Here is a 12,400-nt window from a genome sequence, read left to right as displayed (position 1 = left end):
CATGATTACACACTTTGAAGCCTCCAATTAATTTCTCATAAGTTTATTTTATCCCTACGCACCACCAACAACTTAGTATTAGTTAAACCTTAGGTAATCAATAGGCTAATATTTGCTTTTTCATTTTTCTTTTCATTTAAAAACCATTAAGGAAAATTATACAAAAGATAATAGTTTAACTATAGAATTTTATGTAATCAATCTATTCAAAAAATTACAAGCATAAATACAAAATCATTGTACTAAGGGCACAAAATCTCAACAATATATCATTTACCCTAGTGAAGTAAATAAGTCATATTTTGCATTTCCATACCCTCAACATGTTTCTTAAAACTTGTAGCCATCTGAGTCTTGGTAAACAGATCTGCAAAGTTGTCATTAAATGCGACTTGACTACATCTACTATTTCGTCTGGTACCACCTCTCATATGATGTGTTACAATCATTGTGTTTTGTCCCCTAGCTATTTTCGCATCGTGCTATTGCAATACAGTGTGATAGTTTTTTTCATACTAGGCATGACTTCAAGATTTATTAAGAACTCTTGAAGCCAAACTGTTTCTTTCTTTTTTTTCTCAAAAGTAGCCACATACTTGGCCCTCGTAATGGAGTCAACAGTACAATTATACTTGACACTTATCCACACTATGGCTCCACAACATAGGAAAACAACACAACCCGACAACGATTTCCTGAAATCCCTGCTCATTTGGAAGTCTAGATTTGTATATCTAAAGGGTGTTGGATCCCCTCCAAAATATACAATTATATAATCTCTCTTTCTTTGTACATATTTGAATATTTTGTCTAAATTGGTCAGGCATTCTCCAAAATAATATTCATATATAAAAAAATCATTCATGAATACCTTCATTCCATCATCCATCATGTTCGAGAAAATAGTAGTCATACATCTCTGAAAGGTTCCTAGCACATTGCACAATCTAAAAAGAGTATGTACCATACGACCAAGTAATTTTTTCTTGATAATCTGTATACATAGGAATTTGATGATATCCTGGATATTTATTTAGAATGCAATAAAAACCTTTACCTGCTAATCAATGTAGCATATTATCTATGAAAGCTAATGAGTAGTAATCTTTTCGAGTTGTGTTATTTAATTTTTGATAATCGATGCAAATTCACCATTTAGTCACAATTTTGGTTGGGATCTTCCCATCCTTCTCGTTCGTAATTATTGTTATCCTTCCTTTCTTTGGTAGGCATTGCGTTGGACTTATCCATTCATTGTCAGATATGGGATAGACTATTCCAACATCTATCCATTTCCTTCTTTTTTTTAATACCTCTTGCATTGCCGGAATCAATCTTCGATGCTTGTCAAATCTAGGTTTATACCCTTCATTAAGTAGAATTTTATGTTAATATATGGAATCGCTTATACCTTTGATGTTCACAATAGTTCATCTTATTGCTTTTCTGTGGGACTTTCGAACTGATAAAAATTGTGCCTCTTGGGTTTGGTCAAGACTTGTTGAGATAACCAGTGGCAGTGTTTGCTTCTCTCCTAAGTAAGCGTACTTCAAATGACCTGGGAGAGGTTTCAGTTCTAAGGTTGGTTGTTTCTCAATTGATGGGATCATTCATGTATCTTCAAGATCAAATGGTCCCAATGTTAATATGAGCATTACATACTCATTCTACTTGCCGTGGAATCTCTGTTGTCTCTTCTACGAAGCTTTCATCATCCATTGAGCTAGTTATGGTATCCATTTCATTTGAATCTGATATGCTTGCTTCTTCTATAATTGATTCGGAGGGTCTTATCGGATCATCTCTTGGTATAAAATCGCATGCAATCACTCGCATGCTTGCTGAAGTTCTCTCAACTTTTCTCCATACTTAACCATCTCCACATCTTGTCGTTCTAATGCATTCAAGTGATCACATTACTCCTTTAAGCACATTATTCGATCCATGTTTTTTTTTATAACCGCTCTATTTCCTTGAATTTTGCCAATTCCTTTTCATTCTTGATATTTCATACAGATGGTGCCTTCCCCCATATGACCTCATTCCAATATATAATTTTGAGTTTCTCCATGGCTTTTTAAATGAAAGGGTACCAGCAACTACAGTATCAAGGTGCATTCACGCATTTTTCTCGTAATCCACCATAAAAAGTTAAGATTTGCTCATGTATGGTAAAACCGTGATGGAACACTTGTCGCAGCATCCCTTTGAATCCTTCCTGTGCCTACCAAAATGTGTAAATTCTTCTTGAACATACAAAAATTTTTGCATGGGACAAATTCATCCAAGTTTAGATAGATTCAGGAACAAAAGTTTCCAACCATTTACTACCTATCAACAATAATTTTACCTCTTCTTCACTGATTCTTGAGACTTTAAAATCGTACAAATATCCCAACAGCGAATTAAATGAGAACTTGGGTTTTCATCTTAAATTGGGTTAAGGATAATATAAGCCTAATCATCTTTGGATTTATTTCGGAAGAGTCTGTTTTTATTAATGGCTTTCTAATGCTAGATTTTTTTTTCTATCCCCCAAGGAAAAATATGATCCCATAAACTTTGTTTTTGTTCTCCTATTACATCCGCCTACAATTACACTAAAAATAATCTGATTAAGTTTTACTCTATTATTCTATAAATTTACCACCCCTCAATAACGAGCAAAAAGTAGATAAAAATAATGGTAAAAACAATATCAGCTTGAAGCTTAAAAATCGTTGCCACTTTCCATCAATACTCAGCAAGTATACAATATCATTGTCAGAGTAATAAATTACAACAAAATAATTCATTGAAAGATCAAATAATAAGATAAAAATCTCAACACAAGATTAAAAGAGTAAAAATAAATTAATTAACCAAATAAATAAATTCAGTTATTGATAAGTCTAAGACTTATGACTATAATGACCTCATACATGCATTAGGCACTAATTAAAACTTAATCATCACTCTCATCAACCTTCACTATCTAAATTGGTCTATATTTTAAGTCATCCTCAACAGTTGATGTATATCTTAGTAGATTTAGATTCAATTAAATGGCTAAGGCTAAGCAAACACTTTGAATATTTAACTCTTCTCCAGGTCATTTCTTAATCTAAATCTAAATGTTACTCAAATTAATTATGAAGAACGAATTTAACAATTAATCTCACTACAATATTAAACTTACCTCTATTAATTAATAGCTCATCAACCTCATATTACTTAGTTTATAGCAAAAACCAAGAATAATAAAACTTTAGATTATTATAAAATATATATAGAAAACCAATTTAAATATGTAAAATATTATTAAAATTATCAAACATCATAAAAAGAAACGAAAAATACAATTATAAAAATACTAATAATAACAATCCATCGATCACATCACATCTAATTCATAATATATATATGGTTTAGAAGACGCATAAGGTAAGGCCATAAACCAAATTCTAAATTTTCTGCAGCAAGTACACCAAAAAGAAATTAACATAATTAGCTGAGTCTATCACCGACTACTGTTTTTAACCAGAATTCTCTTCTTTTTGTTATTTTAAAAATCATTAAAATCCTTTTTTTATTTGAGAATTTTAATACAATCATTAAAATCTTAAATATTCTGTCAAAATTTGTCACTATGTTGATTAAACTACATAAAATATAATAGCCCTACTCAACTGACAGTTGTGTAAAGGTTGAGGGCAATGCTAACCCTTGGAAGGAGAATGACACAATGGGTGGTTATTCAGATTCTAAGTGTGGTTATATGTTGGGAACAAACCATAGATAATTCAGCATGCAAAATAAACCAAATCCACAACTGAATTCCAGAAAAGACAGAATAATGGAAACAATAGTATATTCAGTTCCCTCGACTCACTGTTATATAAACCAACAATGTATAAGAGGAGAAGCTAGAAGCCTTCATACCCATTAGATTCACGCACAAACCCCTTCACTAGATGCTTAGAAAAGGAGTAAACCTGTGTTCAGGGCGTTGAACGGAATTTGGCCATGCTTCAAAGAAAAAACATCATGTTTTCCAGGTTTGCATGCAGCTTAAACCAGTCATGGAATGAAGCTGCAGATGACATTGATGATGACGATGTCATTGATGAAGATGAGGATAATGTTGAAATGGGAGATTGTCTTTTAATCATTGCCTGGTAGTACAGCCGCCCCCTATATGCAACAAGGTCGGCATAGTACACAGGTGGAACCAGAGATACCGGTTTTGTGCACCGTGCAAATGTAAAGCACATGTTGTAGATAAGCTTCTGCAACTGATCAGAAGAGAACCCATGCTCATCCCACAAGATATGGTAGTGTGTAGGCTTGCTAGTACCAAGGCTTCCATAGTGACTACAAAGATAGAAGTCAAACTCGAAAGGATGCACAATTTTAGTGTCAACAACTGTGCCAGGTGAAATATTACCAGTGGGACCCCCATCCCACTTTCCCTCGGGAAAGAAACGAGTTTGGTGTCGCTTCTGAGCAACAATAAGGGTGATCGTAGGAAAATAATTGATTCTATGGAATGCACTCTTGAGATCCATTAACTCTTCATTAAGAACCATATCAAACTGACCCTCACTAACCCCATCACGGAAGAGCACAATTTTTTCTGGTTTAACATTATTTAGACGAGCATAAGATTCAACAAGCTCCAAACACATTTCACCGAACTCTAGGATCTGTTCTTTGCGATGGAACTGGGGTCGAACCCTTGCTGCATAACGATTAGCTTGAGGCCAGTTCATTGTTGCTACTACAGCAGCAATGGATGGGCTAGTCTTATTATCAGAACCAGGATGATTAACATCTGCTCCAATAAACATAACATGACCTTCACCATGGAAATGGGGAAGCCGGTCATTCAGCTCTACATTGCTGCCCCCAAGCTTAGCATTGATTTTCAGAGCAAGATTAGCAAGGTATTGGTCCTGCCCCTTGTTTGCATGGTTGGACAAGCAACACTGAGTCACCACACCAATTTTTGTCTCAGAGATCCACTTAAGACATTTGTAGCCATCATCCTTCCGCGACATTACACAAAGTAGAAATTGTAAATTTCCTCTACCAAGTTCATGTACTCGACAAGTAACATTTTCAAGCAGTTGAAGAAGAGCATTCCCATCAGAAAATATTTGCATTCGAGCCGGTTCATATAAGATGGGGTCGTCCATTGTCATCCCAAGATTCCTGCACCTATTCCTCAGCTTTGGAATGAATGAGTCACAGTTCAGTTTCGATCGATCAGCCTGGGTAAAGTCTATCACAGCCCAGCACTGAATTGCTTTGCCTACCACAACAGCTTTTCTAACCAGGTTCCACTGGCATGTGTTTTTGTCAACTGTTATCTTCAACAATTTGCCAGTAGTTGGAGCAGCCAACTTCAAAACTGGAGGTCCAATCACACGTCCTTCCACTGGTGTCATCCTAGTATCAACTTCAATACCAAAATTTTGAATAATGTTTCCACTGCCAGATAAAAATATATTAGTATATTATTATACTAGATCATGTAACACATATTATGTGAGTAAAAGAATAGATAATATACATGATTAATCTTTTTAAGAAAAAAGTATCTTCGAAGATAATGATAATTTATAAAAGTAGAGTGTTTTTAGGAGGGTGTTAGTTTTTCAAGAGTGGGAGTGGGAAGTCTGTTTTGAAAGAGTGGATGCTTTTATTTATAAAAATATAATATAAAAACATTTAAATAGCATAATTATGCTATTATTTGAGTGAATTTCTTTAAAGAGGAGTTTTTGGTAAAATTAAATGACTACTTAACACGTGACACTGACTTAGTCAAGGATTTTAGATATGGCATAAATATAAATATTTATATAATTACACAAGATTTCAAGAAAATTCAACAATGCAAAAACAAATTCATATTACAGGTTACCTTTTCAGTGAGTGACTATTAAGGTATTAGCATAGGATGATGCATGAAACTTTCTTACGTCAATAACACGTGTTCACTGTCAGTGAATTGGAAAGTGTTTTGGATCATATAGAACACCCATAAAAGCGATCAAAACTCTAATCATTCATGCCAAGAATGCAACCTATTTACGAGCATAACCAAAACTTACTGACCAAGGCACTTATGCAAGACGGAAATTTCAACAGTAGCCCACTAATAGTATTCACCATCATGGCATGAAGTTCAGAACTGAATACACGGCTATCTAAATTGACTTCACAGTGTATTAGACAATTACATCAACACAATGATATATAATTGTCTCAACTTATATACAGGATGAAGACCAAAAACCTTTTTAGAAAGGAAAGAGAGTAAATGTGTCCCCCTGCTCTAAAGTTCAAGAATTTTCAATGTGCCAAGCAGGCAGAAAATTAATGTTGAAAGACTAATAATTGCAATAAAAAGGGGAAAAATGCTTTGTCGGAAACAAAGCAACAAAACAGACAAGTCATGAAAGCATGCATAGAAATAAAAGGCTCAGTTGTTTTGTATACATACCCACATGGTCCATCCTTGGATTGAACCATACCACAGATCTTGCTTTGTCTTTCATGTGGCTTTGCCAGGGATATGTTCTTCAACATAAAAGCTGCTTCTCGATCCAAATCATCCTTTGGATAAATCTGACCCTCAGCTAAGACACAATACTCCATTGGGACATAGTTCATCCGCTTGTTCCTGCTCAAATCTAGGCAAGGAATATCCAAATATCTAATATTATTGTCATATTTCTCCCTGAAATAATCAACGAGTCTAACTTGCACTTGCGGATCATTCGCATCTGGAAATGAAACATCGCGAGTGTCATCTCGCGTCAACCCAACTATAACATACTTCTGTTTGGTACGTCGATGGGTTACATTAACCTTGAGGTCTTTCAAGGCGTGATCAACAAGTCGTCTAAACCCCCGAAAACTATTCACATTAAAACCAGGAATGTGCTCAGCTAGAAAATCTAAAACTGGCATTTTCTTGCGAAATGCTAAAACTGAATAATCCAAGCAAAGTGCTAGACCCTGGTACGTGGGCTTGAGACTATATTGGATTCCTCTAGATGCTGTGATGCCATATCCAAGATCATCTTCTGGACAAGATTCATAAGGATGGAAGCTCCGGCCAGCAGGAATCATATGCATTACCGGATTCTCCTTCATAACTACATCCATCCCCTGTAATATGTCACGAGGTATTGAATAGGCTTTCCTAGACAAGTAATCCCGCAACTTGCCAAGCTTGAGCTCATTCACAAGCTTTATAGAAAAGATGTATGTACGGGCCATCACGTCTTCCCCCTCGGACAATTCCACCTTGAATTCTCCTTCAGGTAATCGAACAGCACTAAATATATTCTTTTCACCATCATATGCGGTCATCAACAATGGCAATTGAGGATTATCAGTGAATAGTTTTTTCCGGATACTAGACAATAATGGCTTAGATAGTTTGGCAGGGCGACCATTCCTAGGAGACTCCAGTTGCCTGACATCAACATCATAATGCCTTATGATACTTTCCGGATTGAACTTCACCCGAAAATGATTAACATTAAGCCTGACAGTTGCAAGAGCAGTTCTTCCACCTTTATCCGGTCGCATAATTGGGTTATGTCTATTTTGATTCTCGGAAGATAATGATGTAGAAGCCAACTGCTCTGAAACATTCATCATAACAGAATCTGTAACGGAAAAAAAGGGAAAATTATCAAAAGCAAACTAACAACTCATGCCTAAAGCCATACCAGATTTAACTTCATCATCAACACCAACTCATGCCTAAAGTCGTACCAAATTTAAGATTAAATGAAATGATTTATACCTGGGACAGACTGTGGAGGAGGAGGACTAGGAGGCAATGCAGGTATGTTATCTTCAGGCTCCAGTGTTGGGGCAGGAACGGGCCTGAAAGGCCTCCTCCCTCGCCCACGACCATTTCCGCCACCCCTGCCGCTGGCTGATTCCTCCTCATAACTATAATTCGGTCTCTCCGGTGGAAGCCGAGGAACCCACCCTCCCCTTCTACCACGAGCACCACCAGTCTGACCACCCCTCGCATCGCCGTCCTGATAAGGACCCACTTGAGAGTTAGTTGGGTTCCAGTTGGCCCCACTTTGCCCTTGGCCTATGGGCGCCTGATACGGAGGCTGATTATCAGCGCTGCCATCTCTACCTCTTCCTCTTGCTCTTCCTCTTCCACCACCATAGTAACGACCTCTTCCGCCAATTCCTCTTTCTCTATAGCCACCACCACCTCTCTCCATTGGACTCGGGAGCACAACTAGGGCAAAAATCGAACTCGGTCTTTACAGAATCAGTAAGCAAGCACCAACAGATTATACAAACAAACAAAAAAGAAAGTTAAATTCAAAGTTGACTGTAGTCTAGCTACGGAGGACACGGGAAATGGAGCCGGAATCGTGGGTTTATAATAAAGGGAGAGGGTCGGATAATGAAATTACAGAAATAACCTTACGATGGATTATTGTTTGTAAGCGCGTTTTAGTGTTACAGATAATTGACAATACTAAATGATTTGATTGGTAAAAAAACATTGATGGAAGGAGCGAAAGTTAGGATAGGAATCTAAAGAAATTCCAGAAACTTCGATGGGTTCGAGGAAGCTGAGGGGGTTTTTCGCTGGAAGTGTGAGGGAGTGGCGGAGGATCTCATGCCGTATTACCTTGATAATCTACGATTAACTCCTCCAACTCCTTTTCGTTTTCACACGCATGGTTTACTTTTCCAACTTCTTTTCTTTTTTCACATGTATTGTCTGAATTGTTAGTAAAAGAAAATTAAATAGATTAATACATTATTTTAAAAATATTAAATTAAAAAGTTGTTAAGTTAATGGTAATAAAATTTTATTTTTAAAAAATTAAATATTCAGTTAACTTGTGTTAGACTATTATTATGAATATTATCTTTTAGAAATATCTAAATATATCATATATCTTTCCTATTTAGGATTATATTATATATATATGTATATTTCTTATCTTGGAATATATTTTTAAGTAAATATATTAAGGATTACTCTATTCTTGTTAATTTGTGACACCAAAGAAATTAATAATATTATATACACAAATTTAGTGAGAGAAAATATTTTATGTTAAAAGTTACTTTTTAAAGTTTACTTAAGAATTATTATTGGTGTAGAGGTAAAGAATTTGTTTATAAATTCATTAATTATGAATTTAATCTCTAGACATATTAATTTTAATTTTTTATTTTAAAATTATATAAATGTATAAAAATACAAAATTATCATCCAAATAATAAAAATAATCATTTGATAAAAATGTATATTAGTTATTTTCTAATTGAATTGGTTCACAGTTAAGCAACGACACCAACTTAACAAGAAATTTTATTAATAATAATATAAATCATAAAATATATATTGATCAAATTTAACACTATATCAAACGTATTAGTATGTTCTTTTCTACATGTTATTAGGCTAAAATTAAAACACTAATAAGAATATAAAATTAAAAAAAACATAGATGGTTAAATTCACCAACAGTACTTAAACTTTGTTTAAAATTACTTTTCAATCACTTAAATTTTAAAAATTACATAATAGTTATTAACATTATCAAGTTTTTATATTTTGGTCACTCGTCCATCACCTTCCATTAAGAAGATGATGTGAAGCATTAATTTAAATATCAGTTTTGATACTTTGTTAACATTTTCTTAAAATGTTTTAAAAATAAAAATTCTTAAAAATAAATAAAATATTTAAAATATAAAATAATTAAAATTAATAAATATAATAGAATATTATAAAATTCCAAAATAAAAAATTATTAAAAAATTATAAATACATTACTAAACAATACATTCTGGAAATAAGAATTTTAAATAATTTATTTAATTTAAATTTATTCAAAACATAAAAAAAAAATTAAAGCTTAAATTGAAAATATTATTACCATTTGCCCGTCGAGTCGTTGAGGCTATAAGGCAACAAGGCCGTCCAGGTTATGATTAATTCTCAAATCTCGAAATATCCATCAGGCTCCCCAAAAAGGAAGTGCCATTTCTTTTTTGGGTAAACTAAGAAATGGGTACCCAACTATGCTGATGTTCCTATTTTGGTCACCTAACTTTAAAATTCTTCAATTTAGGCAATTTTTTTAACTGGTATAATACCATATTTAGTCCTCAATACTTATATATTCTATCAACTTGATCCTAATTCTAAATAATTTAATAAATTTTTCCCTTCACATTTACAAATTCTATTAATTTAATCCTCAAACTTCCTACCCAAACTTTTAACTTTTAAGATAGACATCCCATACCTATAAATTTGTAAAACCAATGAAAGAAAAAACTCCAATAAAAAAACTTTGATATATGTTTAGGTTTTACATTGAACTAAGTGTGGACATATGAAACTTACGTGTTGGAGCAGCAGATTCTTGGTTTTGAGTCCAATGGACTTATATTTGTCTTCGGTTTTAATTTTTATTTGTCTTTGGTTTTACCCTTATATGGGTTAAATTTGATGTATTTATGGTATATATATTTTATGAATTATCAATAAATTACATGATAATACATTATTTAATATTTTTAAAATAAATTATTACAATTACTTATCTTTATTTTGATTGATGTATCATCATTTAATTCATTAGTAATGAATAAAATTACGACAATGTACCACCAAATATAAATAAACATATTCAAGACAAAAATAATAAAATCATTTGATAAAATCCAATTACCTCTTGTTGTTTTAAAATACTCAATCACTCTCATAAGGTTTGACAAAATCCACTAGCCCTAAGATATATTTTTAAATTATTTTTAAATAAAAGAGAAATTTTACCCTTTCTTAATTAATCATTATTCTATTTATTTTTTTTATCTTTAATCTTTATGTTCAATAATATTCAATTAAAATAATAAAAAATTAATTAGTTCTAAAATTATTTTATTATTATTAAATTAAAATATAAGTTGCACCCTATCCTAACCATTTGTTTTATTAGAGAAATTTTTTCTATTTTTGAGTTTTAGAAATTTATAGATGTGCAATGTACTTTTTTAAGTTCACAAACAAAAATATTTTAGGTCTGCTACTCTAGCACATTTTTATCTGTTGCCCTAGCACGTTTAGGTTTTTTTTTTTTGTTTCTATTCTTCAGTACAAGATTTTGATTGATTTCTTGTTGGCAATTTAGTGGATTATAGTGCGTGATTTGTGTGGATTTTAGGTGTTTTTGGATTGTGGAGATTGATTTTGCAGATTTGTCTTTGGATGACGAAGACGAAGAGGTTTTACAAATTCAAAGGATTACAGAATCTCAGAGCACAAAGGGATTTATGCCTAGTAGGATGCTTTATTACGGCCAATATTGTCCATTTTATGGCAATGAAGAGCACTATGGCGAATATTGGCATCCGGAAAAGGGTGTTCAGATCTCGGATCTAGGTGATAAGAGATTTTTATTCCATTTTTTTCACAAAATAGACATGGATCGGGTTCTAAACGGAGCACATTGGACTTTTAACAATCATCTATTACTGTATCGCCGCTTGGAGAATAGAGAAGACCCGATAAAAGTCCCGCTGATTTTTTCATATTTTGGGGTGCAAGTTCATAAGTTACCCTTAGGGCTATTTTCGGGACTTGTTGCCAAACAATTGGGTGATTTCATTGGTAAAATTTTAGAATACAACTTTAAAAGTTTAAGTAAGGGGTTACGAAGTTTTTTATGAATCAAGGTTCAGTGGAATGTGAGGAGGCCTCTGAAACGAAAGAAGAAAATTATGTTAGTATCCGGGAATTGCACATACATTAGTTTTAAATATGAGATATTAACAATGTTTTGTTTCTATTGTGGATGGTTAGGACATAATGATTCTTTTTGTTAGATTCGAATGTTGAAAGGGGAAGAAACTATAGAGATGGAATGGGATTTATCCCTTCGAGTGCAATCTAGGAAGGCTGTTGCTATGAATAATGTTTGGTTGATAGAGGAAACAGATGAGGGGATGAGTGAAGGCTCCATGGGATGTTCAAGTAGGGAAAGAAAGAAGGGAGATGGAATTTGGCAGAGATTTGGATTAAGAGTAGATCCGATTTTAGGTTTAAATTAGGAAGAAGATATAAGGAATTTATTGAGAAAGATTAGGGAATGATTGCAAATTTTAGGGCAGATTGATATGGAACATGATGCAAAAGAGAGGCCAATTGAAAGTAGAGATAGGAACAAAAGGCCTCGATAGGAAATTGAGAGCATAGGTGATTCTGGGAGGGATGAATCAATGCTGGTTAGAGGGGAACAAATGATGGGGAAATTTCATTTTATATCGACTACTGCCAAGAGGCAAGTCGACCGATCGCAATGAAAATGTTGAGTTGGAATGTTTGTGGTTTGGAGAGCCC

At 33.6% G+C, this 12,400-nt stretch overlaps 1 protein-coding gene across 2 annotated transcripts; it reads right to left on the bottom strand.

The window, feature by feature from the left end:
• Nucleotides 1–3,753: 3,753 nt before the first annotated feature.
• LOC108477515 (protein argonaute 2) lies at nt 3,754–8,758 on the bottom strand. 2 transcript variants are annotated; one of them, XM_053029212.1, is made up of 3 exons: nt 7,808–8,758; nt 6,491–7,667; nt 3,754–5,472 (listed from the first exon to the last, which is right to left on the bottom strand). In XM_053029212.1, the coding sequence occupies exons 1-3, from the start codon at nt 8,247–8,249 to the stop codon at nt 4,011–4,013; spliced, it is 3,081 nt and encodes a 1,026-aa protein (XP_052885172.1). In that variant the 5' UTR covers nt 8,250–8,758; the 3' UTR covers nt 3,754–4,010. The 2 variants fall into 2 exon arrangements, with proteins under 2 accessions (XP_052885172.1, XP_052885173.1); XM_053029213.1 differs by having other exon boundaries at nt 6,491–7,643; nt 7,808–8,741.
• Nucleotides 8,759–12,400: the final 3,642 nt, after the last annotated feature.

The sequence above is a fragment of the Gossypium arboreum genome, chromosome 6 (genome assembly GCF_025698485.1).
Source record: "Gossypium arboreum isolate Shixiya-1 chromosome 6, ASM2569848v2, whole genome shotgun sequence".
In the NCBI taxonomy this organism is placed as follows: domain Eukaryota; kingdom Viridiplantae; phylum Streptophyta; class Magnoliopsida; order Malvales; family Malvaceae; genus Gossypium; species Gossypium arboreum.
Note: the sequence above shows the minus strand (reverse complement) of the source record. Positions and strands in the feature narration are given on the sequence as shown.